At 41.5% G+C, this 25,117-nt stretch overlaps 4 protein-coding genes across 4 annotated transcripts in view; 3 read left to right on the top strand and 1 right to left on the bottom strand.

Annotated features, from left to right (window-relative positions):
- The window catches only part of LOC134186729 (protein dopey-1-like), a 12,015-nt gene extending 11,426 nt beyond the window's left edge, over positions 1-589 (top strand). The window contains exons 25-26 of the mRNA XM_062654761.1: positions 1-78; positions 299-589. The exon at positions 1-78 is cut by the window's left edge and continues 40 nt beyond it. Coding sequence (XP_062510745.1) covers positions 1-78; positions 299-490 — 270 coding nt within the window. The 3' untranslated portion in view covers positions 491-589. The remainder of the gene's footprint in view (positions 79-298) is intronic.
- A 422-nt stretch (positions 590-1,011) lies between these two features.
- Positions 1,012-8,749, top strand: LOC134187366 (discoidin domain-containing receptor 2-like). Its single transcript, XM_062655484.1, has 10 exons — positions 1,012-1,157; positions 1,246-1,431; positions 3,065-3,887; positions 4,092-4,193; positions 6,398-6,468; positions 6,671-6,776; positions 6,842-7,002; positions 7,541-7,645; positions 7,761-7,958; positions 8,464-8,749. Exons 1-10 carry the CDS (start codon positions 1,023-1,025, stop codon positions 8,572-8,574), a joined length of 1,998 nt encoding a protein of 665 aa, XP_062511468.1. The 5' UTR covers positions 1,012-1,022; the 3' UTR covers positions 8,575-8,749.
- Positions 8,750-8,869: 120 nt separating this feature from the next.
- Positions 8,870-18,796, bottom strand: LOC134187044 (X-linked retinitis pigmentosa GTPase regulator-like). The gene is made up of 12 exons (XM_062655159.1): positions 18,730-18,796; positions 18,540-18,665; positions 18,251-18,343; positions 18,121-18,183; positions 14,814-14,969; positions 14,612-14,758; positions 13,742-13,897; positions 12,945-13,097; positions 10,870-10,994; positions 10,626-10,811; positions 9,868-10,533; positions 8,870-9,163 (listed from the first exon to the last, which is right to left on the bottom strand). The coding sequence occupies exons 1-12, from the start codon at positions 18,761-18,763 to the stop codon at positions 9,062-9,064; spliced, it is 2,007 nt and encodes a 668-aa protein (XP_062511143.1). The 5' UTR covers positions 18,764-18,796; the 3' UTR covers positions 8,870-9,061.
- A 54-nt stretch (positions 18,797-18,850) lies between these two features.
- On the top strand, positions 18,851-21,935 carry LOC134186571 (ornithine transcarbamylase, mitochondrial-like). Its single transcript, XM_062654559.1, has 9 exons — positions 18,851-18,946; positions 19,003-19,138; positions 19,893-19,974; positions 20,038-20,125; positions 20,326-20,421; positions 20,486-20,720; positions 20,786-20,935; positions 21,444-21,581; positions 21,644-21,935. The coding sequence occupies exons 1-9, from the start codon at positions 18,873-18,875 to the stop codon at positions 21,701-21,703; spliced, it is 1,059 nt and encodes a 352-aa protein (XP_062510543.1). The 5' UTR covers positions 18,851-18,872; the 3' UTR covers positions 21,704-21,935.
- The last annotated feature ends 3,182 nt before the right edge of the window (positions 21,936-25,117 follow it).

Genomic DNA, 25,117 nt, shown 5'->3' with positions numbered 1-25,117 from the left:
CTGGATTCACTGGTGTTTCAACCATATGTGTCTCGAGCTGTTTCTGGAGTGAGAAAGAGACTAACAGCAGCAAGAGTAGTAAGTAACAACTGATGCAACGTCGGATAGATTGAGAAACACACTCACAGACAGACAGATAGACAGACAGAGAGACAGACACACACACACAGACAGACAGACACACAGACAGACAGACGCACAGACAGACAGAGAAACAGACGGACAGACACAGACAGACAGACAAGCAAACACACATAGTATAGGAACTGCATTGTCTAAAGAATAGTCATCTTGCTAGGATGATGGTGTGGTGAGTCAGCTCGTAGCATCACTGGAGAGACTAGGAACGCCAATAGATCACCTTCCCAACAGCAGAGAGAACTGCAAAATTGAAAATAAATGTACAATATTACCATCAAAATTGCAACTCTCCAAATCACTTAGCGAGTATGAAGACACAATCCTGAGTGACTTTCTGGAGGAAAGTTGATGTAAGTTGTGTACTATTTCTCAAAAGAATGTGTTCATTGCACTTCAGATTAGGCAGGATATTTGTATGAAAAAATCAAATCAATGTAGTGTTTGATAATCAAATCAATGCTGAGACAAGGGTTGCACGCACGTGTCTGTGGTATGCGTACGGAACAGTGTCACGTGCACGGTCGCGTGTCACTCGCATGCGTCGCACGTGTCACGCCGCAACACGCACGTGTACGATCAATCGCACGTGGAGACTCTCCCCAGAGCCTATAGAAGCACTTACACCATGCGAGACCACGGTAAGAAACACTTAGTGATTTTTTGACTCTGGTCTAGAGCTAATACGATAATTTGTTAGCGTTGACGGCGTGACCTAACATTCTTCAAATGCTCGCTTGTATGCTAGACTGTCTAGGTCTCTAAATACACGTATTATGCAGACAACTGAATATTCACAGAAAGCTATTTTTACAGCTTTCCTAGAATGACGTAAGTGCGTTGACGTCAATCATACGGGGTCTTACGCTTTCACAACTGCATGCATGATGATTCGCACGAAAGGCGGTTACCTCCGCAAATTGAAAGGAGGCTGGAAGAGTCTCGGCGGAGACAAACAGCTAACGAGTTATTATTTCCGACTGAACGCGACGTATTTTCAACAGCTCCAGACCGAACACGTGAGACTCTCGTATTTCTCACTCATTTCTAACACTTTTGTATTTACATTCTTTTCTGCGTGTCTCCTCACTCGTTCTCGTCGCTCAGGATACGATACCGAAGAAGTCGCCGCTTGTGTCAGATATAAAAGACGTCAGTATCCGGGACATTGGTCAACTATCGTTTGACGTTCAATTGCGGAAGGGGGGAACGTGGACGCTCGTTGCGTCGACCCAAGAGGATTTGATTGAATGGATGGAGGCCCTCAAGCCTGGTTCGACCGCCAATCTACAGGTAAGTGTAGAAACCTTGAAATTGTTAACGATTTGTTTGTGTGTGTGTGTGTGTGTGTGTGTGTGTGTGTGTGTGTGTGTGTGTGTGTGTGTGTGTGTGTGTCACTGTGTGTATCACTGTGTTGTGTGTGTGTGTGTGTGTGTGTGTGTGTGTGTGTGTGTGTGTGTGCAGGGCTAAAGAAATCGGTTCAACTAGTTGTCATTTGATGAGTTTCCAAACATTTTAGGTCGTCAAATTTTTTAGCCTATGACGTCATGTTGATATCAATCATTGTGTCTAGTGGTATGCCGCCATTTTGTACGGCCTTCTAGAATTCAGTGCAGTGCAAGCATATTCCCACAATGGCATGCAACCGAAAGTATCCAACACACTAGTATTCAACACATTACCGCTGAGCCAATAGATACGATGTGTTAGAGTTAGACATCTTCCCAGAGGCAAGTAGATAATAGTGATAGCTAATTGAATTATATGTACCACCTCTTTTTGTCAAAACAAGTTGGGCTTTCAACCCAGTGTGGAAAATAACTGTAGGACATAGGACAATGTCCCACCAAATGTGTTGTTTGTCCCACCAAATACTGCACCAGTGTTGGGACGTGTTTGGACAAAGCATCTACCCAAACGTATATATGATAGTGTAAAACTTGTCTCTTAGTACGTGATGGCCTTTCCAATGGTGTAACTGTTAATTTCATGAACTTAGGTGCCTCCTAGCATGCTTTATCCAGAGAAAATCTCAGCTGCTTTTAGCGCCATTTCTCTCTTGAAAGTTGGTTATTAAGAATTACATGCAAAATGGCTGCAGTAGGGGAGGCACTTAGTTATACATGTAACACCATACAAGAATGTCCTACCTAGGCTCAGTCTGTCCGACCCAAAATTATTCCCTATTTTCCACTGCAACCAGACTTCCACATATCACATTGTGGGAGTTGTCCGTTTCTTGCTGCTAAAATCATATCTACCTATTGGACCTATAGGATTTACCATTGTCTCCACTTCCTCGTGTGCTCCCTGGTTACAAACTTCATGCCTTTACTTTTCAGAATCCTGAGATGGTTCTTGCACTCCCAGTTCATCGGAGTAGGAACGGGGGATGGGGGGCTACAGCCCCTTCGCTCACTGTAAGAATTGAAATTTTCTATGCTACTGATATTTGCAAATCTGTTTACAGTCTTGCAAGCGAGGTAGATTTTGGTTACTCATGGGGCTCTACGGTACAGCCCCCTCCCCTCCCTTCCCCCTCCCCTCCCCCCGCTCGTGAACATCTTCCTACACTACTGCAAGTTTCATTATCCAGGATATGAGCAGTTTGTCAACGTACGTTGCTGGTGTATTACTACGCATACATGTCATTGTACAACAAATGTCCCAATGTGAGCGTCAAAGTGGCGCATGGTACAGTACAGTACAGTACAGTACAGTACAGCCTGCATACTGAGAAAGTGAGCCTCGGTCTGCTCTAGTAGTCATTTGACGACTTGACGACCAATTTTTCAAGTCCTGGTGTGTGTGGGTGTGGGTGTCACAGTGTGTGTGTGTGTGTGTGTGTGTGTGTGTGTGTGTGTGTGCCCATTCTAGTGATTTTTAGTTCTAGCTAAAATATTTTGCTTATTGGTAAAATTTACAGCAACATAGACATACGATTGACTCATCAAGGTCAACAGTACAGCCATCTGTGTCTCAACTCCAACCGCCGTCACGACCATCTCACATAGACCTCACTCCACATCCATCACACACACTACCCACCATGTATTCACCTCCTCAAGCGCATCCCAACTCTCACGCACAAGCCGCAGTGAGCTCGCCTCACACACACATACTATCATCAAACAGGCGATCAACCGAACCATCAATCACTCCACTCTCTTCACATTTTGATTCACAGAACTCGAGATACGTCGCCAGCCCAGTTCACTCGCTCGACTACAAAGAGCGATCTCATTCATTGAGTGGCATCGCGTCACATCAATCCTCAGAGAACCGTTCTCATCGCTCTCTACACTACACGCCATCTCTCCCTGTGAACGGCTCATCCCACGACACGTTATCGAAACAAGACTCAATTGTTTTACAACCAGAAGACAAGGGCAACAATGTGTACATGGTGGCTGGACAACGAACGTCACTGACTAGGCCGGGTTTTCAAAGAGTGATCAGTGTGGACGATGAGGGATACATTCCGATGTCACTTCAGGGCGGGGTTGATATGAATGATTTTTCTCCCACTGACAAGGGTTTTTATATGGAGCCGTCGACGGTTATGAGTCGTTATGATAGAGTTCCGTTGCGTCACTTGACTGGTCATAATCAGTCGTTTTCGAGCGAGTATTTGGAGCCGATCAGTCTTACTCCTCCTGTGTCGAGACGAGGGAGGCATCACTCTTTGGTGCAAGCGAGCAGTTTGGTGGAGAGGTTGCCGGGGCAAACGTCAGGTGCAAGGGAAGAAGGTTGGTGGATGGAAGTGTGTGTGTGTGTGTGTGTGTGTGTGTGTGTGTGTGTGTGTGTGTGTGTGTTTGTGTACATTTGTATGTACGTGTGTGTGTGTGTGCGTGTGTGTGTGTGTGTTTGTTTGTGTACATTTGTATGTACATGTGTGTGTGTGTGTGTGTGTGTGTGTGTGTGTGATTGTGTTTGTGTTTGTCGTATTGTAGGGGAAGTTAGTATTCCACAAAACGAAAACATTCGTGATTGTCTTAAACAGCTGCCGAGGATACCCAGAGATAAATTGATTCTTCGACAAGAGATAGCTAGAGGTAACATTGCATCGCCTGCTTGTTGGCTTGTTTTTGTTTATTTATTTGTTTATTTGTTTGTTTGTTTTTATTTGTTTATTTATTTATTTACTTATTTATTTGTTTGTTTATTTGTTTGTTTTTATTTGTTTATTTGTTTGTTTTTTATTTGTTTCTTTGTTTGTTGAGTTTCTGCGATTGCTGTATTATTGACATGGACAATATTTAGAAATATATCAGAAATATATAACCATAAAAAATTATTTAGATTTGTTTGTTTGTTTTTATTTGTTTGTTTGTTTTTATTTGTTTATTTGTTTGTTTGTTGTTTATTTGTTTATTTATTTATTATTTACTTATTTATTTACTTGTTTATTTATTTATTTATTGTTTTTTTGTTTATTTATTTATTATTTGTTTGTTTATTTATTTGTTTATTTATTTGTTTGTTTATTTGTTTGTTTATTTATTTATTTGTTTATTTGTTTGTTTGCGTATATTGTATCTTTGTCTACCATATAAGATGAAACATTGGTGGGAATTTATTTTGGCGGTTGGACATCATTTGATCATCACCAACGCTACCGCATTGGTATGTAGGGTTGAGTTTGTGTTCAGTCATATCAACCGTTTATGCTACAAGCTGATTTCTATACCAAACATCTGCGCTTGCAACGGAGCATGTCCATGACTACTCAAGTTTGTCATTGCAGTGTCACGTCCCCTCTTGAGTAACTGACCCCCCGCGCATAAAATTTCTTGATGACGCAAATGCTACACCTTCCCGTTCATTCGAACACACGCCCACACCAACCCTGTGTAGACTGTACATGTCGTCGCTCTCTGCAACACTTCCAGCCATCGAAGACTTTATGCTGATTGAAGCCACTCTGCTACCGCTAGCGTTTCTCTCTAAATTCTGACTGCGTTTGCACCGAATCCAACCTACACGTTTCCTGTACCGAGCACTACACAGGTATTGTGTCGATTCTAGCCTCACTGTCCACCTCACCAATTGCAAGTGCATACTGTACATCTGCTCGCGTACACCGTTACCGCTGTGCATATCTACGCTCATGCAGAAAAGAATGCAAACAAGTATAGAAACATTTTGAAAGAATGAGAAAGATGTAGGGTTGACGTATGGAAAAGAATAGAAACAAGACCATGTAAGGGTGTGTTGTGACGTCTTTCGTATACAAACGGACTGAGCAATACATCATACCTACATGGCACCATTTTCTAACTAGAGACACTGTAAGTTTGCACAATTGTCAAAGGCACGATCATGCTGCATGCGACAGAAACGGGACTAGGATGTGTAGGCATGGTGGGACCACACCCATTTCTTACTGCAAGACAGTTGTCTCATGCTCCTGTTTAACATCTCTGCTAGACATCTAGGGTATACTATAGGCACAACAGACAACAAGCAGTCGTTACCATTGTGTGGCCTCATCCACGTGATTTGGTGCTTGCTGAGAAATCCGACTCAATCTGCCAAAATAAATTTCCTGCCAATTTTTCATCTTATACGGTATCTGTTGAAGTGTTGTGTCGTTTAAAGCAGAACTCTCACCAAATACTAAAACTTGTTGAAAGAATGATGCAAGGCCTAGTATCTTCATGCAGGAAACTTACGGTCCAGACAGCCACAGAAGCAGAGAATGGGTAACAAGTTGTTCAAATGATTCCCCGTATGTAGCACAAAGTCTTACTCTCTGTCCTCGTTTGGAAGTAACTACTTTAGGTTTAACCATACCAAGTGCTCCTAATACACCCAAAATGCAGCAAGACATGATCTATGAACTAATCTAAGAAGGGTCTCCTTTTGAGGCTCCATGGTTGTATTGACACAGTCGATACTTGCATGATAAGTTTGGGGTCCCAGTTTGCTTTAGCTAATAAATCACAACTTCCCACCGTATGTCTCACAATCCTTACCTTGAAAAGTGCACAGGTATCGGTCTATCAGAGTTACACTCATGCCGTATACTGGTACTAAACACGCCCACACAGGTAATTTCAATGCGTTCTTCTGCAGTAAACGGTTGCAGAGGGTTGTGTCATGAAGTGACAGCTTTCATTGGAGAGATTGTTGTTTTTGGTGAGAGTTCTCCTTTAATTACGTTTGTCAACTGACAGCAATAGTCATGTTTTACACTCTGAGCAATAACTTTATCTGTAGGACGACATACAATACAAATTATCCTTTCTTGTTGCAGGCAATTTCTCTGTTGTTTATCAAGCAGTTTATAAGGTCGGCAACACACCAGCTGCTGCAAAAGTATTGAAGGTGAGCAAGACCGTTCTACAAAACTGGTTAATATCAACCTGATATTTTCAATATTTGAATTAATTAATATTAATAGAATTTAAACTATTTTATATTAAGAAATAAAATTTAGACTCATTAATATAAATGATTTTTGTTTTGGGGCGGAACATTCTTGCACAGTATCTGTGACAATTGTTTATTAACACTTAGTGTGTGATAGTTCAGCTACAACGAGAAGGATTTCAGTGATTTCATCAAGGAGGCGTACATCATCAACCAGCTGCATCATCCCAACATAATCGGCTTTTATGGCATTGTGCAGGAAGGTGCGGAGCAGCAACTGTTATTGTGTCTGTTGTCTCTGCGTTTAGTGTGTCTGTTGTTTGTGTAGTGAATCCTCCATATTTGATTATCGAGTTGATGGAAAACGGTGCGTTGGATTTGTTTCTACGACAAGTGCAGGATCGGCGGCGTTTGGGAGTCTTGCTGAAATACGTCAAGGACGTGGTGGCCGGAATGGCTTATCTTAGTCAGAGAAAGTTTATTCATAGGGTAGGTGTGTTGCTTGTATGTACCACTTGGTGATTGTCTGTCAATCTGGTTGTTTGTTTGTCTGTCTGTCTGTCTGGTTGTTTGTCTGTCTGTCTGGTTGTTTGTCTGTCTGTCTGGTTGTCTGTTTGTTTGTCTGTCTGGTTGTTTACCAGCATTCTGGAGATAGGCTTTTGGGGCCCTATGGCTGAAGAATATTTGAATAAGATCTCCAAGAAGTCGAAAGATGAACATGGAAGGAACAATGAAACAGACTTTGGAGATAGATGGAGGAAGCAACTGTCTGTAGTTGTACAGTCTTGCAACTCTTGAGTGATTTTTAAGAAGTTGTCAAAGTTGTCTAAGTGCAACTTCGATGACTTTCATATGATAGAGACATTCAACATTTTGTCCATTGACTGTTATTGTTTGCATAAAGTTAGTGCTTGTTATCGGTAGAGTAAGCATTCAAATAAAACAATCTTGTGTCTGTCTGTCTGATTGTTTGTCTTGACATTCGGTGTTTCGTCATTTTGTGTGTTGACGTGTTATGTTATTTTAGGATCTCGCTGCTCGTAACGTTTTAGTCTCGGGGAGTGAACGCTGCAAGATAGCAGACTTTGGTTTGTCACGAAAGCTCGACCAGCAGTCAATGTATATTTCTCAAGTAAGGTGATGTGCAAGTTACGTCTTCTGTCTGTCTATCTGTCTACCTGTTTGTAATGTGTGTGTTAGTGTCAGCTGATTTGGTTTGCACTGCTTGTAATATCAATGATTGTTAGGGTGGTCGTGTAGCAACAAAGTGGGCAGCACCAGAGGCGCTCACCGAGCAGCAATACACAACCGAATCAGACGTGTGGAGTTTCGGTGTCGTGATGTGGGAAGTGATGGCATTTGGAGATACACCGTATGGAGACTGGACAGGAGAGAAGACGATTGTGGAAGTCACCAATAATCATTATCGTCTCACTAAACCTAACGTAAGGTGCACGTTGGAAATGTTGTGACAAAGTTTTGCCTGTAGCATTCGTGGCAGTGTGTGTGTGTGTGTGTGTGTGTGTGTGTGTGTCTGTCTGTCTGTCTGTCTGTCTGTCTGTCTGTCCAGTTAACGTTAAATTGAAAACAACTGCGACTACTACCTAACAAAGTCAGGCGTAAAAACACAGCTGGGTCATGATTATGATTATGTGTATGTGCAACTTGAAACCGTGTTACGGATGGTCTTGTTGCACTGTATGCTTCTTCAGAAACAGCTCATTCAGGGTTCACCCCAGGACTTCGTGTGGCAGAGATGGTAGTTGCAAGACATGCCTTTACTGTGATGTACCCTCGAGTACCCAGACATTTACAATATGATTTTAACACTGTGGGTCAAACTGCATTTTTAACTGATTATTGAAGCCTTCCACCCCCAGATGGAAAAGAACGAAGTCATTACAGCCCGAGACAACTTGCATGTCTCCATTTTGTTTTGCATTACTGTAGATGTGCCCTCCTCGTCTCTACTCAATCATGCTGAAATGCTGGGAACAGAACCCAAGAGGAAGGCCGTCATTTATCGAAATTATTCAGCAACTCGATTCAATGTCACTCTGAAATCAATTATTATTAATTAATTTCTTTTGTAAATGTAGATTGTTTTGCAAATAACTTAGTAGCAGGTATCGTATGCAATTGAACATACGTGATGTCGACTAGCTGGGCTGGACCTAATCCATTAACCTATGTATAGACTGGTTGGTTTCATTTTCATAGTTTTCTTGTCACTTGACTTGCTGGTTTGTGTGCTTCAACAGAAGTGTGTGTGTGTGTGTGTGTGATGTCATAGCATGATGGATGACCAGATAGGCATACATGGACAGACAACACAACAGGAACGACTAATACAGACTCATTGACAAACATAGACTCCATGATGGTGTGACTGCCTACTGTATGTGTCATCCATCCATCTGTTTCTGCTACTATTATACAGCTATGATCCTACTACATACATATACTGTACTATATCCATATACAGTGTGTAGTATGTACACATGTGTTTACCGTTCACCGTGTGACCCTTCCTACTCATGAGCAAATTTCAAAGGATGTTGCAGACGTTTGAGGAGGTTTGTGACTGTTGAGATGACTGTCCGTCGTCTTGTACTTGCACGTCCTTTCTCTTTCTCTTCCAAAACTTAAGCTACAGTCACAACAAAATAAGAACACTCACATTTGATTTTCGAAGAAAAAATGAATCAGCCTGGAGACAGATTTACTGTATACTGTACAACCTTGATTGTACGGATAAATTCCGCCTATATCCGTAGAGTGTGGTGCTTTTCACATGCTTTGTATGAGTTAGTATCATCAGACAGACGACAGATCAACACGCAATAGGATAGACAGACAGACACTGGACAGACACATACAGCAGACAGACAGACAGACAATGGACAGACACGTACAGCAGCCAGACAGACAATGGACAGACACATGCAGCAGACAGACAATGGACATACAGCAGACAGACAAAGGACAGACACATACAGCTGATAGACAGACAATGGACAGACACATACAGCAGATAGACAGACAGACAAACAGAGAGACAGACAATGGACACACACATACAGCAAATAGAAAGACAGACAGACAATGGACAGACACCTACAGCAGATAGACAGGCAGACAATGGACACACACATACAGCAAATAGAAAGACAGACAGACAATGGACAGACACCTACAGCAGATAGACAGGCAGACAATGGACACACACATACAGCAAATAGACAAACAGAGAGACAGACAATGGACAGACACATACAGCAGATAGACAGACAGACAGACTAATATGCATGCACACATATTGAAAGAACCATGTATATACCAAGTATATCATACCTTTGAGAAGCGAGACTGGGACGGTGTTGTCTCTGATTTATTCTTGGTTTCGTTTCGTTTACCTTTGTCGTCATCGTCGTCACGTCTATTCTGTCTGCTCGTCTCCTCTTCATCATCCTTTCCACTCTCTACTCCACCACCATCATGATCATCACTAGTTGTAGACAATCCTTGAGCTGATGGACTCTCCGTTTGCTTTACATCCTCATTTCCCTCATCATCATCATCTTCGTCATCATCATCCTCTTCATCTTCATCTTCATCATCTTCATCTTCCTCTTCTTCCTCGTCTTCATCTTCTGTTTCGCCCTCGTCTTCATCATCCACATCAAGTCTTTGAACTATCGTTTGTTCAGTCTCATTTCTACTTGTTCTGTTACTATCGTGTCTCTCTGTTTCTTCCTCGTTTTCACTCTCCGACAGTCCACTCTCTTCACTCACTTCCGGGACGTCTTCGTCTGCATTTGGTTTAACTGAAGCGATGCCGACTTGGTGAGGAAAATGGGAGGGAACAGAAATATCGGGTAGTTTTGGTTTTTCAAACTTGGCGACTGTGTGTCTATCAACCGATCTTGAATTTGAGGAATCAATTAAGCCGTTCAGACTATCGAGTGGCTGGAGAGATGCACGACCGATGGGTTGGAGGGAAAATAGAGGACCTTGAGCCTACACCAACAAACAATGACATACGTGCGTGCGTGCACACACACACACACACACACACACACACACTATTCTAATACTCAAAAATCTCTTACAGCATTTTGAGATCTCCTTCTATCCCTTGCTGATAACGACTGACGAGGTGACACAGACTTAGACCCCATCAATTCACTGGCATCCTGCCATCTACCTGAACTCATCGCCACCGATTCTTCACTGTCCGACTCATCTTGCCTATTAGGAACGGCAATGACAAGCATATGACAGCCACCACATGCAACCTAGAAAAGAGTGAACATCAGTAATTGATGTGTTGTGTGTGATGTAGGAGTGACATGCTTGTTTGACTGTGAACTTGACAAATCGTTTGACTCTCGTGAGAGTGAATGTGTTGTGAAAGTTGTTGTCTCCGTGTCCAAGTTTACCGTGTTTGCCATTGCCACAAGTTAATAAATGTCCAGTGTCTGGAACGGGCACACACACAGACAGTTACACACACACACACACACACACACACACACACACACACACACACACACACACACACACACACACACACACACACACACACACACACACACACACACACACACACACACACACACACACACACACACACACACACACACACACACACACACACACCACACACACACACACAGTGTGCGAAATAGTCTTTGACTGACCACCAGACATCATGTCCTGTCAATGAAAAAATTTGCCGGACATTAGAAACGTCTGGTCGGACACTCCAATCCTGGCAAATATACTACTTATCACTTACAATTCATCATATTTATATATATATATATATATTTATCAATACATTTTCTCTATTCTATTATAGTTTCCCAAACCCAAACCCAACACAACTATCTCAAATTAACCCCAAAATATCTTCCCTACTCTCGAATGCTAGCCTCTCTAAAACCATCTTAGAATTATAAAGCCAAAGTTTGATGGACAACTGTTCATGGAGGTGTGAGGTGGCTTGGCTAACGGTCAGGTGATTATGCAGTGCTGATCTCCGTGCAATTGATTTCAAAACGTCGAGGCTGTGAGACAACCAAAGACCAAAAGTTTCAACCGCAAGGGTTATATGCATTCTTGCCGTGTCCAATGGACACCTGCTTGGGAGTAAAGACCTTGCAACACCTCCTTGAAGAGTGTAGCAATGACACGTTCAAGCGAACGTGTACGCACACTGATCCCACCACATCTTTTTCCAACATCTCAGTCCACCACACTGGACACACAAGCACAAGAAACAAAGTGGTCTGGGTGGAGGCATATGTTTCCCCATTCAGATCTAGTTGATGGTTACTGTAGTGGATCAATTCATGACAATTATCATGGGTTGCCGCAGTAATTCAATGTTGGTACACGTGTCCATGTATTTGTGTTGCCAAACCAAATTTCTTAGAATACACTGCACGAACAGGTTGATAAAGGACACTTGCCACCGCATAGCTTGAGGATGCTTGACCAAGTGCTAGGTTTCATGGCTCTAGATGACACTTTGATGTTGCATGCCTTTGATAAAAGAGTCATATGCATGCAATCAGTACAACCCACCTGACAAATTACTAGTCTGACTAAAAAGTGGCCATTGTTTGAGATAGCAATGAAGAGAGAGACAGACTCTCATCGCTTCCTCGACTCTGCCCTGCATGGCTACAAACCCATCCGTGTAAATTTCTGCATGCCCTGTCTCATGCAGCCAGCCCCTCCTCCTTTTGACTTCCGTTGGCGTGTCCTACCCAGTGAGTTTTGGAACGTCATCTTCATCTGCATATGCACCATACCTCTAGACGTGGAAACTGAAGAACATGCACTACGCTATACTAGTGGCAGTTTTTAGTTCAAGGACTTCGTGCTATCCTATCAACCTAATCATCTTCAGGTTCTTATAGCCCCTACAGGAAACATTACACGCAAGTATCTCTGAGTTTCCTATCCTGCTGCGTTCACGGTGTACGGCCCGTGGCTGTTTGCTGCATTTTTGTTGCGCACCTCAGAGCCCCAGTGTGTACTTGAGCGCCCACATCCGGGATTTGACAAAATACACGTTCAGCTATACAGTACGCGTACGACGTGTGGCTGTTTGCGTTTGTTTCATGCGCAAACTGCGGAAACTACGTTTGTTGACATGACACTGGGATGTGCAAGGATGTGGGTTGCTCATATGGAATTCCACACCTGCCGCTACGCCACTGGACAAATGTCCGGCGAAATCACGAATGGCCGGACAAATGCTTCGTTTGGTCGGTAAATGTCCGATGTCCGGCCGTTATTTCGCACAATGCTGACACACACACACACACACACACACACAAACACACACACACACACACACACACACACACACACACACACACACACACACACACACACCTCAACACTTATACTCTAACCTGTGATGCAAGCTGTGTGGTTTTCTCCGCACGAAATTGTAGTGATTTGCTTCATTATATTTACCAGCTGTAGCATGTCGCAGTTCAGTATACTCGTCCCCAATCCCAGCTGTCCACAGTCACCGCTGCCAATCATGTACACCTTTCCAGACTCTGACAATGTGAAACAACTTCAACTACAGTAGCAATGACAACACATTGTATGCTATACTGTCTGTCTGTCTCACAGTCTGTCAATCTGTCTGTTGGGAAGTGGGGCACAAAGGCAGAGAATTTTTGCAGCATTTGTCACAACAGTCAGTAAATCCAGAAGCCAATTTTAATGCTTCCATGTTCATGTCGTATTGGAGAAAAAGATTTTCTACAATTCTGCAAAGGTGCAATGCCAAAGTTATCCTTAGAAAACTTTCAAAACTGTCACCTAATCATGATGATTTAGATAGATTATTTGATTTTGACATTCAAAGTCAAGTCCAATAGTTAATGACTTTTTTGTTGTTTGCAAGGACTGATTTGTATTTTCAAATTCCCAGCATATGTACAAGTAGAATCTGCATGAGAATAAATTATCTGTCTGTCTGTCTGTCTCACAGTCTGTCTATCTGTCTGTCCGTCCATCTGTCTGTCTGTCTGTCTATCTGTCTGTCTGTCTATCCATCTGTCTGTCTGTCCATCTGTCCGTCAATACATATATTCTCAAACATTGAACTATTATACACCATCTAAGCAAAGCAACTAAAGACTACTCCATCTGTCTGTCTGTCTGTCTGTCTGTCTGTCACCTCTGTAAACATTACCTGTAGACACTGCTGTGTGACTGTTTCCGCACGCCACTGCACAAACTTTTTCTTTCATTGCTGCTACACGTCGAGGTCGAACACAAGAGTCAAGCTGATCAGGCAGACCAAGCTTCCCGCCATCAGCTTCGCCACACGTATACAACTTACCATCCTCTAGCAAAACACACGGCACTATATTAATTAATTAATTAATTACTTAACAGACAAACACACAGACAGACAGACAGACAGATTCTGTCACTACAAAGTCCATAATGTACTGTGGATCATGAGATATATGCCAAGCACTTAAATAAATAAATTAATTAATTAACTAATTAACCTACAATAAAACTGTCTCAAAAAATATTGACAAGCATACTATTTTAATACACAGTTAATAAAAACTGTCGACTGTTTACCTGTTTGTCCACCCTGCCTGTTCATTGAACCATTGACTCACCTGCCTACATGCCAGGTATGTCTGGATGGAAGGATGCATCCATGTGTCTGTGTATCTGTTTCTCTGTCAGTCTGGGTGTCTGTCAGTCAGTTAGTCATTTTCTCAACACATTTCTCTGTCCGTCTGTGCCTCTGTCTGTATGTCTGTCTGTCCATCTGGCTGGCTGTCTGTCCCTCTGTCTGTCTGTCCATCTGGCTGGATGGCTGGCTGTCCAACTGTCTGTCTGTCTGTCCATCTGGCTGGCTGGCTGGCTGTCCATTTGTCTGTCTGTCTGTCTGTCTGCCATTCATCTATCTCTGTCCATCTGTCTGTCTGTCCATGCGTTTGTCATCCATGTGTGATAACCCACTCTACACCAACAATCGAGCAAGCAAACAAACAGTAAGCTGTTAGATTAGCTTAATAATGTTCATTGACCGTCTCACCAGAAACGATAGCTGTGTGGTAATATCCACATGCCACGTACTTTACTTTACAACCAATATCCAGTACAGCTGGTGTCCTACACTCATCACACTCCAGTCCCAGTTGACCTTCCGAATCCGATCCCCAAACATACAGACAACCGTTGGCTACACAAAACAACAGTCAGATACGTCGACGTTCGTATGGTCAGATCAGAGTGACTTGTTAGAGCGGCTGAGTGTTCGGTTCCGCAGGAAAGCATTTTGTATTGCTGTTTTCCTACTGTGTCAATGCGATGCGGTGCGTTGACATTTTGTATTAAATCAAGACCCAATTGCCCTTCACTTCCGGCACCAAAAGAATAGAGACAGCCAGACTCTATAAACAGATGAAATGGTTAAATGGTGATTGAGCTATAGAGCAACAGTCCAACATGTAACGATATCTCAATATATTTATTAGAATGTTGTATTAGAGAGATGCATCTCTTAATACATTAGACGAGTGAGCATATTAATATTACTGCATTACTGCACACAAAGCATGCATATCATGTGAAATCAGGCCTTTTCAAGAATAGAACAAGTTGATAGAAGCGCATGTGCCTCTAAGTGAACAACTGAAATTCGTCTGATCGAGTGCTGTATTGACTAGACTTATGTTCAGACTATTACACATGACTACTTTAGCGAAGTGCCCAGTCCTCCTTCATGCCAGGTTGCTACACCAAGTGCGCTAGCTGCATAGGACCATGTGGGGCGTATTCTTTGGGACTATCTTTTTCTGGAAAAGTCTAGGTTGGATAGAGTGGAAAGAGACAAGGCATGTTTACCAATCGAACATGACTCTTCCAAAACGAGATAGATGAGACGATAACAGAGCTATGCGCATGCGCAGAATCAGTGCCTTTGTGTCATAATCACCCCAGTTGTACAAGTACTGTACAGATATGTTGAGCTTTGTCATACCCGTTTCATCTATTAGAATGTATACTAACTCTTCGGGAGTTTTTCTGCCAAACACAAGAAATCAGCTGCCATTCTTTGAAACTTTGATGCGGGCAATCCAGAATAAGCGCAAATAGTGGTCTGGAAATGCTAGGGTAAGCGAGCGTGTTGATTCAGAAGGTCAAAGTTAGTAGAGACGCAAGTTTACATGTCTATCCTCTCTATCCTTTTCTGGAAACGAAAAAGTTTACCAATCAAACAGTGTAAATACCTTTCCAGTCTATCCATTTCCGGAAATGTTTTGGAACTGCTCATTCAATCCAGAAATGGAAAGGTGCCCAATTGAACACGCTAGCAGGTCTTTCCACTCTACACTCAAACCTCCCTAATCCAGACCTCCAAGATCCGGACACCTCCCTAGACCGGACACTTTTTCCAGTGCATATCAGGTCTTTGGACACTGAGGGTAAGCACTTTGGCAAGAAACTCCCCGTATAAACACCCAGTTCTCGAGCCTTGACTATCCCCTTCTTTGTCGTCATTGTTATCGTCAACGCTGTTGAATCTTTTCAAATACAAAACCTTCTCTAGAAGCTGACATAATCGAAACTGTACTTAGCAAACAAGTTTCCTGTCGTTGAGAGATCATAATCGACGATACCACACCCTAAAAAAATCTGCTACGACGTCTCTGTCTATAGATTTCCAACCCTCATCTACACACTCTGCTACTTAGTTTTTATTCATCTATGAGCCATACAAAAAGGGACTTTGTAAAAGTCACGAGACTTGGCAAGTAGCGTACTCTAAACGTATAGGGCTGGACCGACTTCTGGTCTGGGGGCTATGTGGCTGGCTGGCTGACTATGTCTGTCATGCTGCAGGAATGTGCCATGCCTTCTTTGTGTGGTCCAATCAGGAAACAGTATTTTCTTTATGTCGTACATGGCAACCAACAACAATGGACGAAGAGCCAATCTAGGCGCAAACTTTAATAAGAGAGTTTTCTTACCAAAACAGGGCAATTCATGTTTGCGATTGTTAGGTCATGTCGGAAATAAACAACAGAACTTACATGCCTGCAACTGCTCATGCGAAATCAATCGTTTTCTTGCTTTTATGATATTTATATGGGAATCTAACATTACATAACCATGAGCGTTTATGTCCCATATACAATGACTCTACTTCAACAACTAAAGACTATTTACAAACTTTGCGGTCATGTGAAACAGCATTCGCAATGTACAATTTTAGACAAATTTTACAGACAGCAGGTTTAAGAAGAACATAGCGTGTGGGTTCGTGCGACAATTATTCCTATTGTACTTGGTGTTCAGGACTTTGAAGGCTCATAGCTGTGAAACACAGCTTCAATTACTAGTTAATATTAATAACTAATCCTAACATATTAATAATGAATAATTTGAGTATATTAATATTAATAACTAATTTTAACATCAATGCATCAACCCTGATCTTGAGAAACTGTCAAGCTCATGTACAAGTTACACAGCTACAGCTTCCTGTGATAAACCACCACTTGTTCTCTTCGGATTTACTAGTAAAGCTTCACAGGAAATCACGAGCACATAGCATCCTTGTAATATTTATTAAAATAAGCAACAGAGTAAACACAAGTGGTGTGCCTAAAGAAGCCAACAACACGGCCAATCTCCAGTTTATATAACTAGGGCTTGTCACGACTGACAGGTAAAGAATGACTAACTCACTGACTGTCATCTGGCAACTCATCTCACTCTACAAATGGCTTCCCACCTAACCAACCAACCACTCAATATGTGACATGTCTCACAGGCACAACCATCTGTTCCTTCACCTGGCTGACTCATTAAAAAGGCTTCTCATAACCTCAATTGTTTGTGAGGGCTACTAGCCACTCAGTCCTGATAAGCTGATAAAAACAACGTGTTTTTCTTTATTAGAGAAATGGTTGTGTACAGCACATGTGGCCAGTTTGGAGCCACTAGATTAAACTTGATTACTCCAGTTCCTTATGTAACTATGAGCCGTGTCCACACTAAGCTAGTTTCATTAAAAGTTGTTCAGATCTACACATGTTTAGAACTTAGCCTGTCTGCATTAGCACTAAATATGTTTAGTTGGCCACTTAAACAACTTTCACTAAACCTAGTTCAGAGGTAGTTTAGTTCAAGTTATTTAAGTTTAACTATCAAACGCACGTTAACTGGTGCATCTCTCTTCTTAATCTTATTTATGCTCTTATGGAACATTCTGGAAAGATAGCGCCTCAAACAGTCCAGGAACGAGAGAGAGTTGCTGTACAACGTAGCAGGTCCTGTATGTGAGACAGCCAAGTGCTGACGCCCTCAACTAAACCGGTTTAGACCATTCTAAACAAGATTCATATCTAGTGCGGACAGTCTTAGAGAAATAGTTGCATACAGCACATGTGGCCATTTTGGGGCCACTAGATCAATTAAACTCAATTATTCCAGTTCTTTATGTAACTACACAGTTCCGTTTACAATAATATATGCCACTGATGTCAAACAAAAAGGTAGACAAACGGAAAGATAAACAGACAGAAGGAAACTAACCTGTAGCAACTAGGGTGTGCGAGCGACCACATGCCACCAACATGACTTTCTCCTGCTTCAGAGCTAAACGCAAACACAAACTCACACACACACAAACACGACTTCCAAAGCAAGCAGCGACGCGGCGGACCTTTCACAAACGTCGGTTTGCTGCACACTTTGCTGTGTCCATGACCCAACTGTCCCCAATCATTCGACCCAAACGTGTACAGGCGGCCAGACGCTAAACCACAACAACCAGAGACTAAAAAACGCTTCAAATATCACAAGAAAGCAACAATCATGTCAAACATACAGCACGCATAGAAACTAACTAAAGCACAATCACGAAAATCTAGTAAATGAAGTCACGTGATCACTAATTGTGTCGACTGGAAGGCTTAATCTTGCCTACTAGACTTGTTTGTCATGGGACTTACACGATACAACGGCGCTGTGTTCGTCTCCGCAAGCGATGGCTATTATTGCGTCGTTTTTTATCCAAAACTTGCTGTTCATGTTCTCTGCGAAACGAGTTCGGCCGAACGTGAAGACGGCGCCGCATTCTGAAAACACACTGGTCATAAATTCGACGTCTGCCTCGCAAGTTGCACCGCACAACGTCCTTACCCGGAATTTCTTCTTCATTGAAATCGGCCGCCATGGCCCCAGTTATCTCCGTAGCAACATTCCACGCCTTCTTATGACGACCCGGATAATTAGCTAATAGCCCGGATATGTGTTAGAGAAATACCCCGGATGTTAAGCTTGCAATGCTGAGGAAGTTTGCGACAAGTTTCAGAGGCAGTAGCTGTCTGTTTGCACGCCAATCATTGAAAAGAAAGCTGTAAAACCGTAGAAAATTATTAAACATTTTGCATGTGTTTGTTACTTTGTGTTCAGGTGTGCAGAGGCTGCAGCAGGAGCTGCAATTGTTGGCCGAGATTTTCTTAGTCTAAAAGACTTTACTCAAGACGAGATCAAGCACTTGCTATGGGTTTCTAGTGATTTAAAAGCGCGAATCAAGCAAAATGGAGAGGTGATTAAAATTAAACAAATATTTAATTTATTTATATTAATAGTTTATGATATATGGAGTAACACTTTTTTGAAATAACAATTGTATTAAAATACTTGACGGAAGTTAAGGATTAGGGCGTTGCAGTTGTCCAGACACAAAATAAAATTTAAAAAATATAAAAAAATTTAAAAATATAAAATATAATTTAAAAAATACAATAAAATTTAAAAATATAAAATAAAATTTAAAAATATGAAATAAAATTTAAAAAATAAAATAAATTTTCAAATATAAAATAAAATTTAAAAATATAAAATAAAATTTAAAAATATAAAATAGAATTTAAAAAATATAAAATAAAATATAAAAATATAAAATAAAATTTCAAATATATAAAATAAAATTTTAATAATATAAAATAAAATTTAAAGAATATAAAATAAAATTTTAATAATATAAAATAAAATTTAAAGAATATAAAATAAAATTTAAAAAATATAAAATAAAATATAAATAAAAAATAAAATTTACAAAATATAAAAAAGAATTTAAAAAATATAAAATAAAATTTAAAAGATATAAATAAAATTTAAGAATATATTGTATAAAATATAAAATATATTATAATTAATTAATTGTAAATTATTATTTAAAATAATAATTAAAATTATTTAATTAAAATATATTAATTATTGTGCTAATAAGTGTAGGTTGGAAACCCTTGGGGTGAGACTACACTATCAATTAGTTAGTTAACCAATTTCTGTATTAGATACTGCGTCCACTAGAGGGCAAAACATTGGGCATGATTTTTGAAAAAAGAAGCACTCGGACGAGAGTCTCAACCGAAGTCGGTAAAATGGTGACCTTTGTTGATATGAATGGTGCACGTTCGTAGTTGAAATTGATTGTGTTAGGTATGGCAGTTCTTGGTGGGCATGCAGTTTTTTTGACAAACGATGATATTCATTTGGGTGTCAATGAGTCTCTGAGGGACACAGCTAAGTAATGTGCAAATAGTTAGTGGCTTGGTGCATGTGCGCATATGTATCAGTGTATGTATGGACACACACACACACACACACACACACACACACACACACACACACACACACACACACACACACACACACACACACACACACACACACACACACACACACACACACAGTGTTGAAGTGATTAGAAATTGTGTTTCTGTCTAGTGTGTTATCGAACTACGTAGACGTGCTGCTTGCTCGGGTCTATAAACACAGTGACCTTGATGAGTTGGCCTCACATGCATCCATTCCTATAGTCAAGTAACAGTCACCACAACTACATGTCGTGCACGTTTGATGCTACTGCAGAGTACAAATTGTGTAGTGGACTGTCTGAGGTGTATCACCCTCTTCAGATACTCGCAGATCTACAGACTCTTCAGGAGCGGTTTGGATCGCTGCATGGCCTCACTGTGTCATGGGTCGGCGATGGTAACAATGTGTTACACTCGTTAATGATTGGCTGCAGCAAGATGGGCATGCATGTGAGGGTAGCGACACCGGACGGATACAAACCGAATCCGACAGTAATTCAACAGGCAGAAATAATCGGAAATAAGGTTAATTAATTAATTAATTGACTGAATCATAAACTTGTGTTTTGATAGACACGGTTGTTTGACAGACAGGAGCTACATTGTATCTTACTGACGATCCTCGGGATGCCGTCCGTGGAGCTCAATGTATTGTTACTGACACTTGGATAAGTATGGGACAAGAAGAAGAGGCAAAGCAACGTCTAAAGGCATTTGAAGGATATCAAGTCACATCACAAGTAAGACAGCGTTGCAGCGAAATCTGTAATTGTTGTCTACAGATTTATTTTTGCAATAAATTAAGTTGAGTGCACATCAAGATAAAATTTATTTATTTAATCTTTAATCATATTGCACAACATAATGCAATGATTAGAGACTAAATAATTTTATTTAATTACAGTATATTATTTGGCATTGACACGTGCATAGGATGAGCCAATGAACATGGAGTGACAGGGACTGAAGTTTGTACTAAGTAATGCTTGGTTGTTCCTAAGACAGTAAACTGTGTTTGACTGTTGAGTATAGTGGTGTGCGTGTATGTGTGCATGTGCAGTGTGTGTGCTTGTGCGTGTGTGTGCTTGTGCGTGTGTGTGTGTGTGTGTGTGTGTGTGTGTGTGTGTGTGTGTGTGTGTGTGTGTGTGTGTGTACATATATGCAATAAAGCATATGGAGTTTAATGCCCTTCCTTCTTACCACACAAAAACATATCAGACTTCTCAACTTGATGTTTGATATCTCTAGTTGTGCGAGTTGGCAAGTCGTGACTGGTGTTTCCTTCACTGTTTACCACGTCATCAAGAAGAAGTGAGCGACGAAGTTTTCTACTCGGATCGTTCTCTAGTATTTCCTGAAGCTGAAAACAGGAAGTGGACAGTCATGGTGAGACACCACACACAGATGTCACGAATCTCTCTCCTCACTCAAATTTTAATACATTTCAGGCTGTTTTACTGTCACTTATTCAACAACACTGTCCACTTACAACAAAACCAACATTCTGAATACGACAGCAAGACAATGAGTTGCAAAGGGAGGAGTGAGAGAGAGAGCCATCATGTGTTAAAGTCAAGACAATACATTAACTGCTGTAAAATTTATAAAAAATAAAAAATAACATTTTTAAAAAAAATTGATTCAACTATAAAAGTGAATCAGCTGTCAACAAGACAGTCTAGCATGTGAGTGGCCATACAAATTACGTCACGTGCTGAATATGCTTGATGCCTTGAATGCGTCTCGTTCAAATTACCATCGAGTTGTGTATAGTCAGTCACACACTATCAGCAAGTCAGTCAAAGTGATGCCATACAAAATCAGAAAATTTCTGCGGTGAAATGTTTCAGTGGTTTGTCTCATAATTCTTGGTAGACTTCACAAATCAATAGTCTGTCTGTCTGTCTGTCTTTCTGTCTGGCACTAATGTTTTAAAGTATTTCGCTGTGAAGGACTGGTTCATCATAGAAGTTTAGGATGTGTACAAGTAGAGGATCTGTAACAATATAATAATCTGTCTGTCTGTTTGTCTGTCCGTCTGTCTGTTTGTCTGTCCGTCTGTCTGTTTGTCTGTCTTTCTGTCTGTCTGTGTGTCTGTCCGTCTGTCTTTCTGTCTGTCTGTCTGTGTGTGTGTGTGTGTCTGTCCGTCTGTCTTTCTGTCTGTCTGTCTGTCTGTCTGTCTGTCTGTCTTTCTGTCTGTCCGTCTGTCTGTCTGTCTGTCTGACTGTCTTTCTGTCGGTGTCTTTCTGTCGGTCTGTCTGTCTGATGGACATACAAAGGACAGCCATGTCAAGGGTTTCAGTATGGTCTTTGCTTTTTGGCTCAAGAAAGGAATGCATACAGAAGGTTACTGTCAGTAGCCTGTTTTGCTCTTTTTACTACTCAAAGTCTCTCTAGTTGCTAACATATATACACACAACAGTCACCAAATACGTACACGACTACTTACTCGCAGTAAAACTATTAATATTAAACATAATTTCAAAACAAAAATTAGTGTCATTTTACTTTAGTTGCCCCTAGCTAGCATCACCACTGTGCCACCAACCTTCCTTGTTCTACAATACTAGCATGTAGAAATGGATTTCTACAAGTACAGTAACAGGGGTGGCCAAGGCTTTAGCCACCAGGGGCCACACAAACTCTAGTAGGTGAGCTTCGGGTCATACGGGAACCGGACACTGCCAAGCTCACGTGAGTCTGGATACCAGGCTACTCGTAGGTTGTCTGGGGTCACGCCTTCTTACCTGAAACCCTAGTATATACACATATAATTTAGCAATTAAATTAACCTGGTGTTTTATAAAATTATGAAGTTGAACAGACTGTTACCTGTCAGTGGGTCTTTCGGCCATTCTAAATTCAAATTTTTAAATTTTATTCCAATTTTTAGTATTTTAATTTTTCATTTTTTATTTAACGTTTCAATGTTTTTATACAGTATACGGCTCTGGTTAGGCAGAGCCGTATCTATGCAGAGCCGTATATAAAGGCTATGGTTCTATGGCTCTGGTTCTAGCTGTTTTAGTTAGATCTAGACGTTAGTCCTGTCTGTCCATCAAACCAAAATACTCGTATGACGAGTCTAGTTCAGACAAGAGTACGATACCGGTGTACTAGGCTTCTTCAAAATCAATTCACGGTCGGAAGTAGCTTTTGCATAAACTTGAAAGACAGCACAGACGATCCGTACTACGGCACCCTAATACAAGAATGCAGTATTATATAGTTGTACGGTATCCGTAGGCGCCTCGCGTTCGTGAGTGACACGTCCAACGGAGTTTTCAGACCGTCTACTGACACGCCGAGGCCTAGCTAGACAATACGTATTTGTTTCAACATGCAAACTTCCTAGTAGTTTAGATTACGTATGTACAAGGACTATTCTGTTCACGTGGACTATCTTGTTCACGTGAACTATTCTGTTCATATTTGCTCCTATTCTGTTCACCGGGACTATTTCGTTCACGCAATTTGAACCTACCCTAGCGGGGACTTTCCTGTTCACCGGGGACTCTCTTGTTCACAGGCGACTACCCTGTTCACGACGACTATAATTCTGCATGTTCACACTAGCCATACCGCGTTCATCGCGACTATCCTGTTCACAGGCAACTACGTGAACAGGATAGTCCCCGGTGAACAAGATAGTCCCCGCTATAGCGAGGACTATTCTGTTCACGGCGACTATCTTGTTCACAGGCGACTATCCTGTTTACAGGGGGTTGCTGTAAAGCGCAGACTGCAGACTGCAGACTGCAGACTACGGAATGGGGACTCTGGGACCTCAGACGCATGCGTACATACTTATGCCTATACCTTCGCGTGTTGATGTTCTGCCGCCGGTCTTGCGCTTCAACAACGACATGCTGGCAGTGAGAATTTGTAGCTCATCATGTTCAGTGAAACAGCACAGCTAGGGTTGCTGTAAAACGCAGACTGCAGACTGCAGACCGCAGACTACGGAATGGGTACTTTGGCGGTTTCAAACGCATGCGCACAAACTTATACACATACCTTCACGTGTTAATGTTTCCGGCCTTGCACTTCAACTGTTGGCAGTGAGAATTTCATGTCCAAAAAAAACAAGACGACTAAGCCTCTTCGAAGCTGCTTCTATCTCGATCTCAATCGTATGTGACAACTAAAGTGAATTCGAAACTAGGCGACCAGAGTCCCCATTTCGTAGTCTGCAGTCTGCAGACTGCAGTCTGCGTTTTACAGCAACCCCTGTGCAGAATAGTCGCCTGTGAACAGGATAGTCCCCGGTGAACAGGATGATCTCCTCTACGGTGGGTTCAAATTGCGTGAACAAAATAGTCCCCGGTGAACAGAATAGGAGCAAATATGAACAGAATAGTCCACGTGAACAAGATGGTTCCCGTGAACAGAATAGTCGCTGTACAACGTATATAGGCCTGGTATAGGTAGTCGTCGTTTTAATAATAATAATAATAATAATAATAATAATAATAAAGTCATGTCTTCTTTCTAGACAGTCATGATGGTCTAAGTACTTCTGAAGCAGGGTTTGCTTCCGGTACTTGTAATAGACTTTACAAACCAGACTGATCTGGTTGAGCACGACACATAATAAATGGATACCACCATCCCCACTGCCGGAAAGATCAAAGCCAATCGTCCAGACATCTGTCTCAGAAATAGGAAGACAAACACTTGTCTTCTTATTGATATCAGCTGTCCTGATGATGGCAACATTGGCAAGAAACATGCTGAGAAGTTGGCGAAGTACAGCGACTTGCGAGTGGAGATAAGCCGCACGTGGCATTGTCGAACACTGGTGGTTCCGGTGGTCTTGGGAGCTTTGGGCACAGTGCACCCAGGTATTGCACGGTGGCTGGACATTATTCCAGGTCATCACAACCTGCAGCACTTACAGAAAACAGTACTTCTGGGATCTA

The sequence above is a fragment of the Corticium candelabrum genome, chromosome 11, assembly GCF_963422355.1.
Source record: "Corticium candelabrum chromosome 11, ooCorCand1.1, whole genome shotgun sequence".
Lineage (NCBI taxonomy): Eukaryota > Metazoa > Porifera > Homoscleromorpha > Homosclerophorida > Plakinidae > Corticium > Corticium candelabrum.
The sequence above is the reverse complement of the archived record's forward strand: the minus strand, read 5'-3'. Positions and strand labels throughout refer to the sequence as shown.

Bases quoted from the DNA above. Each gene is read 5' to 3' on its own strand.
- LOC134187366 (XM_062655484.1), top strand. From the start codon at position 1,023: ATGATGATTCGCACGAAAGGCGGTTACCTCCGCAAATTGAAAGGAGGC. The intron at 1,158-1,245 runs GTGAGACTCTCG...CTCGTCGCTCAG, and splicing joins AACAGCTCCAGACCGAACAC to GATACGATACCGAAGAAGTC. The intron at 4,194-6,397 runs GTAACATTGCAT...TTCTTGTTGCAG, and splicing joins TCGACAAGAGATAGCTAGAG to GCAATTTCTCTGTTGTTTAT.
- LOC134186571 (XM_062654559.1), top strand. From the start codon at position 18,873: ATGCTGAGGAAGTTTGCGACAAGTTTCAGAGGCAGTAGCTGTCTGTTT. The intron at 19,975-20,037 runs GTAAAATGGTGA...TGATTGTGTTAG, and splicing joins GAGAGTCTCAACCGAAGTCG to GTATGGCAGTTCTTGGTGGG. The intron at 20,721-20,785 runs GTTAATTAATTA...GTTGTTTGACAG, and splicing joins CAGAAATAATCGGAAATAAG to ACAGGAGCTACATTGTATCT.
- LOC134187044 (XM_062655159.1), bottom strand. From the start codon at position 18,763: ATGGCGGCCGATTTCAATGAAGAAGAAATTCCGG. The intron at 14,759-14,813 runs GTCACTCTGATC...TGTTTTGTGTAG, and splicing joins ACACTCAGCCGCTCTAACAA to CCAACGGTTGTCTGTATGTT. The intron at 10,812-10,869 runs GCATGTCACTCC...ACTCTTTTCTAG, and splicing joins TCAAGTTCACAGTCAAACAA to GTTGCATGTGGTGGCTGTCA.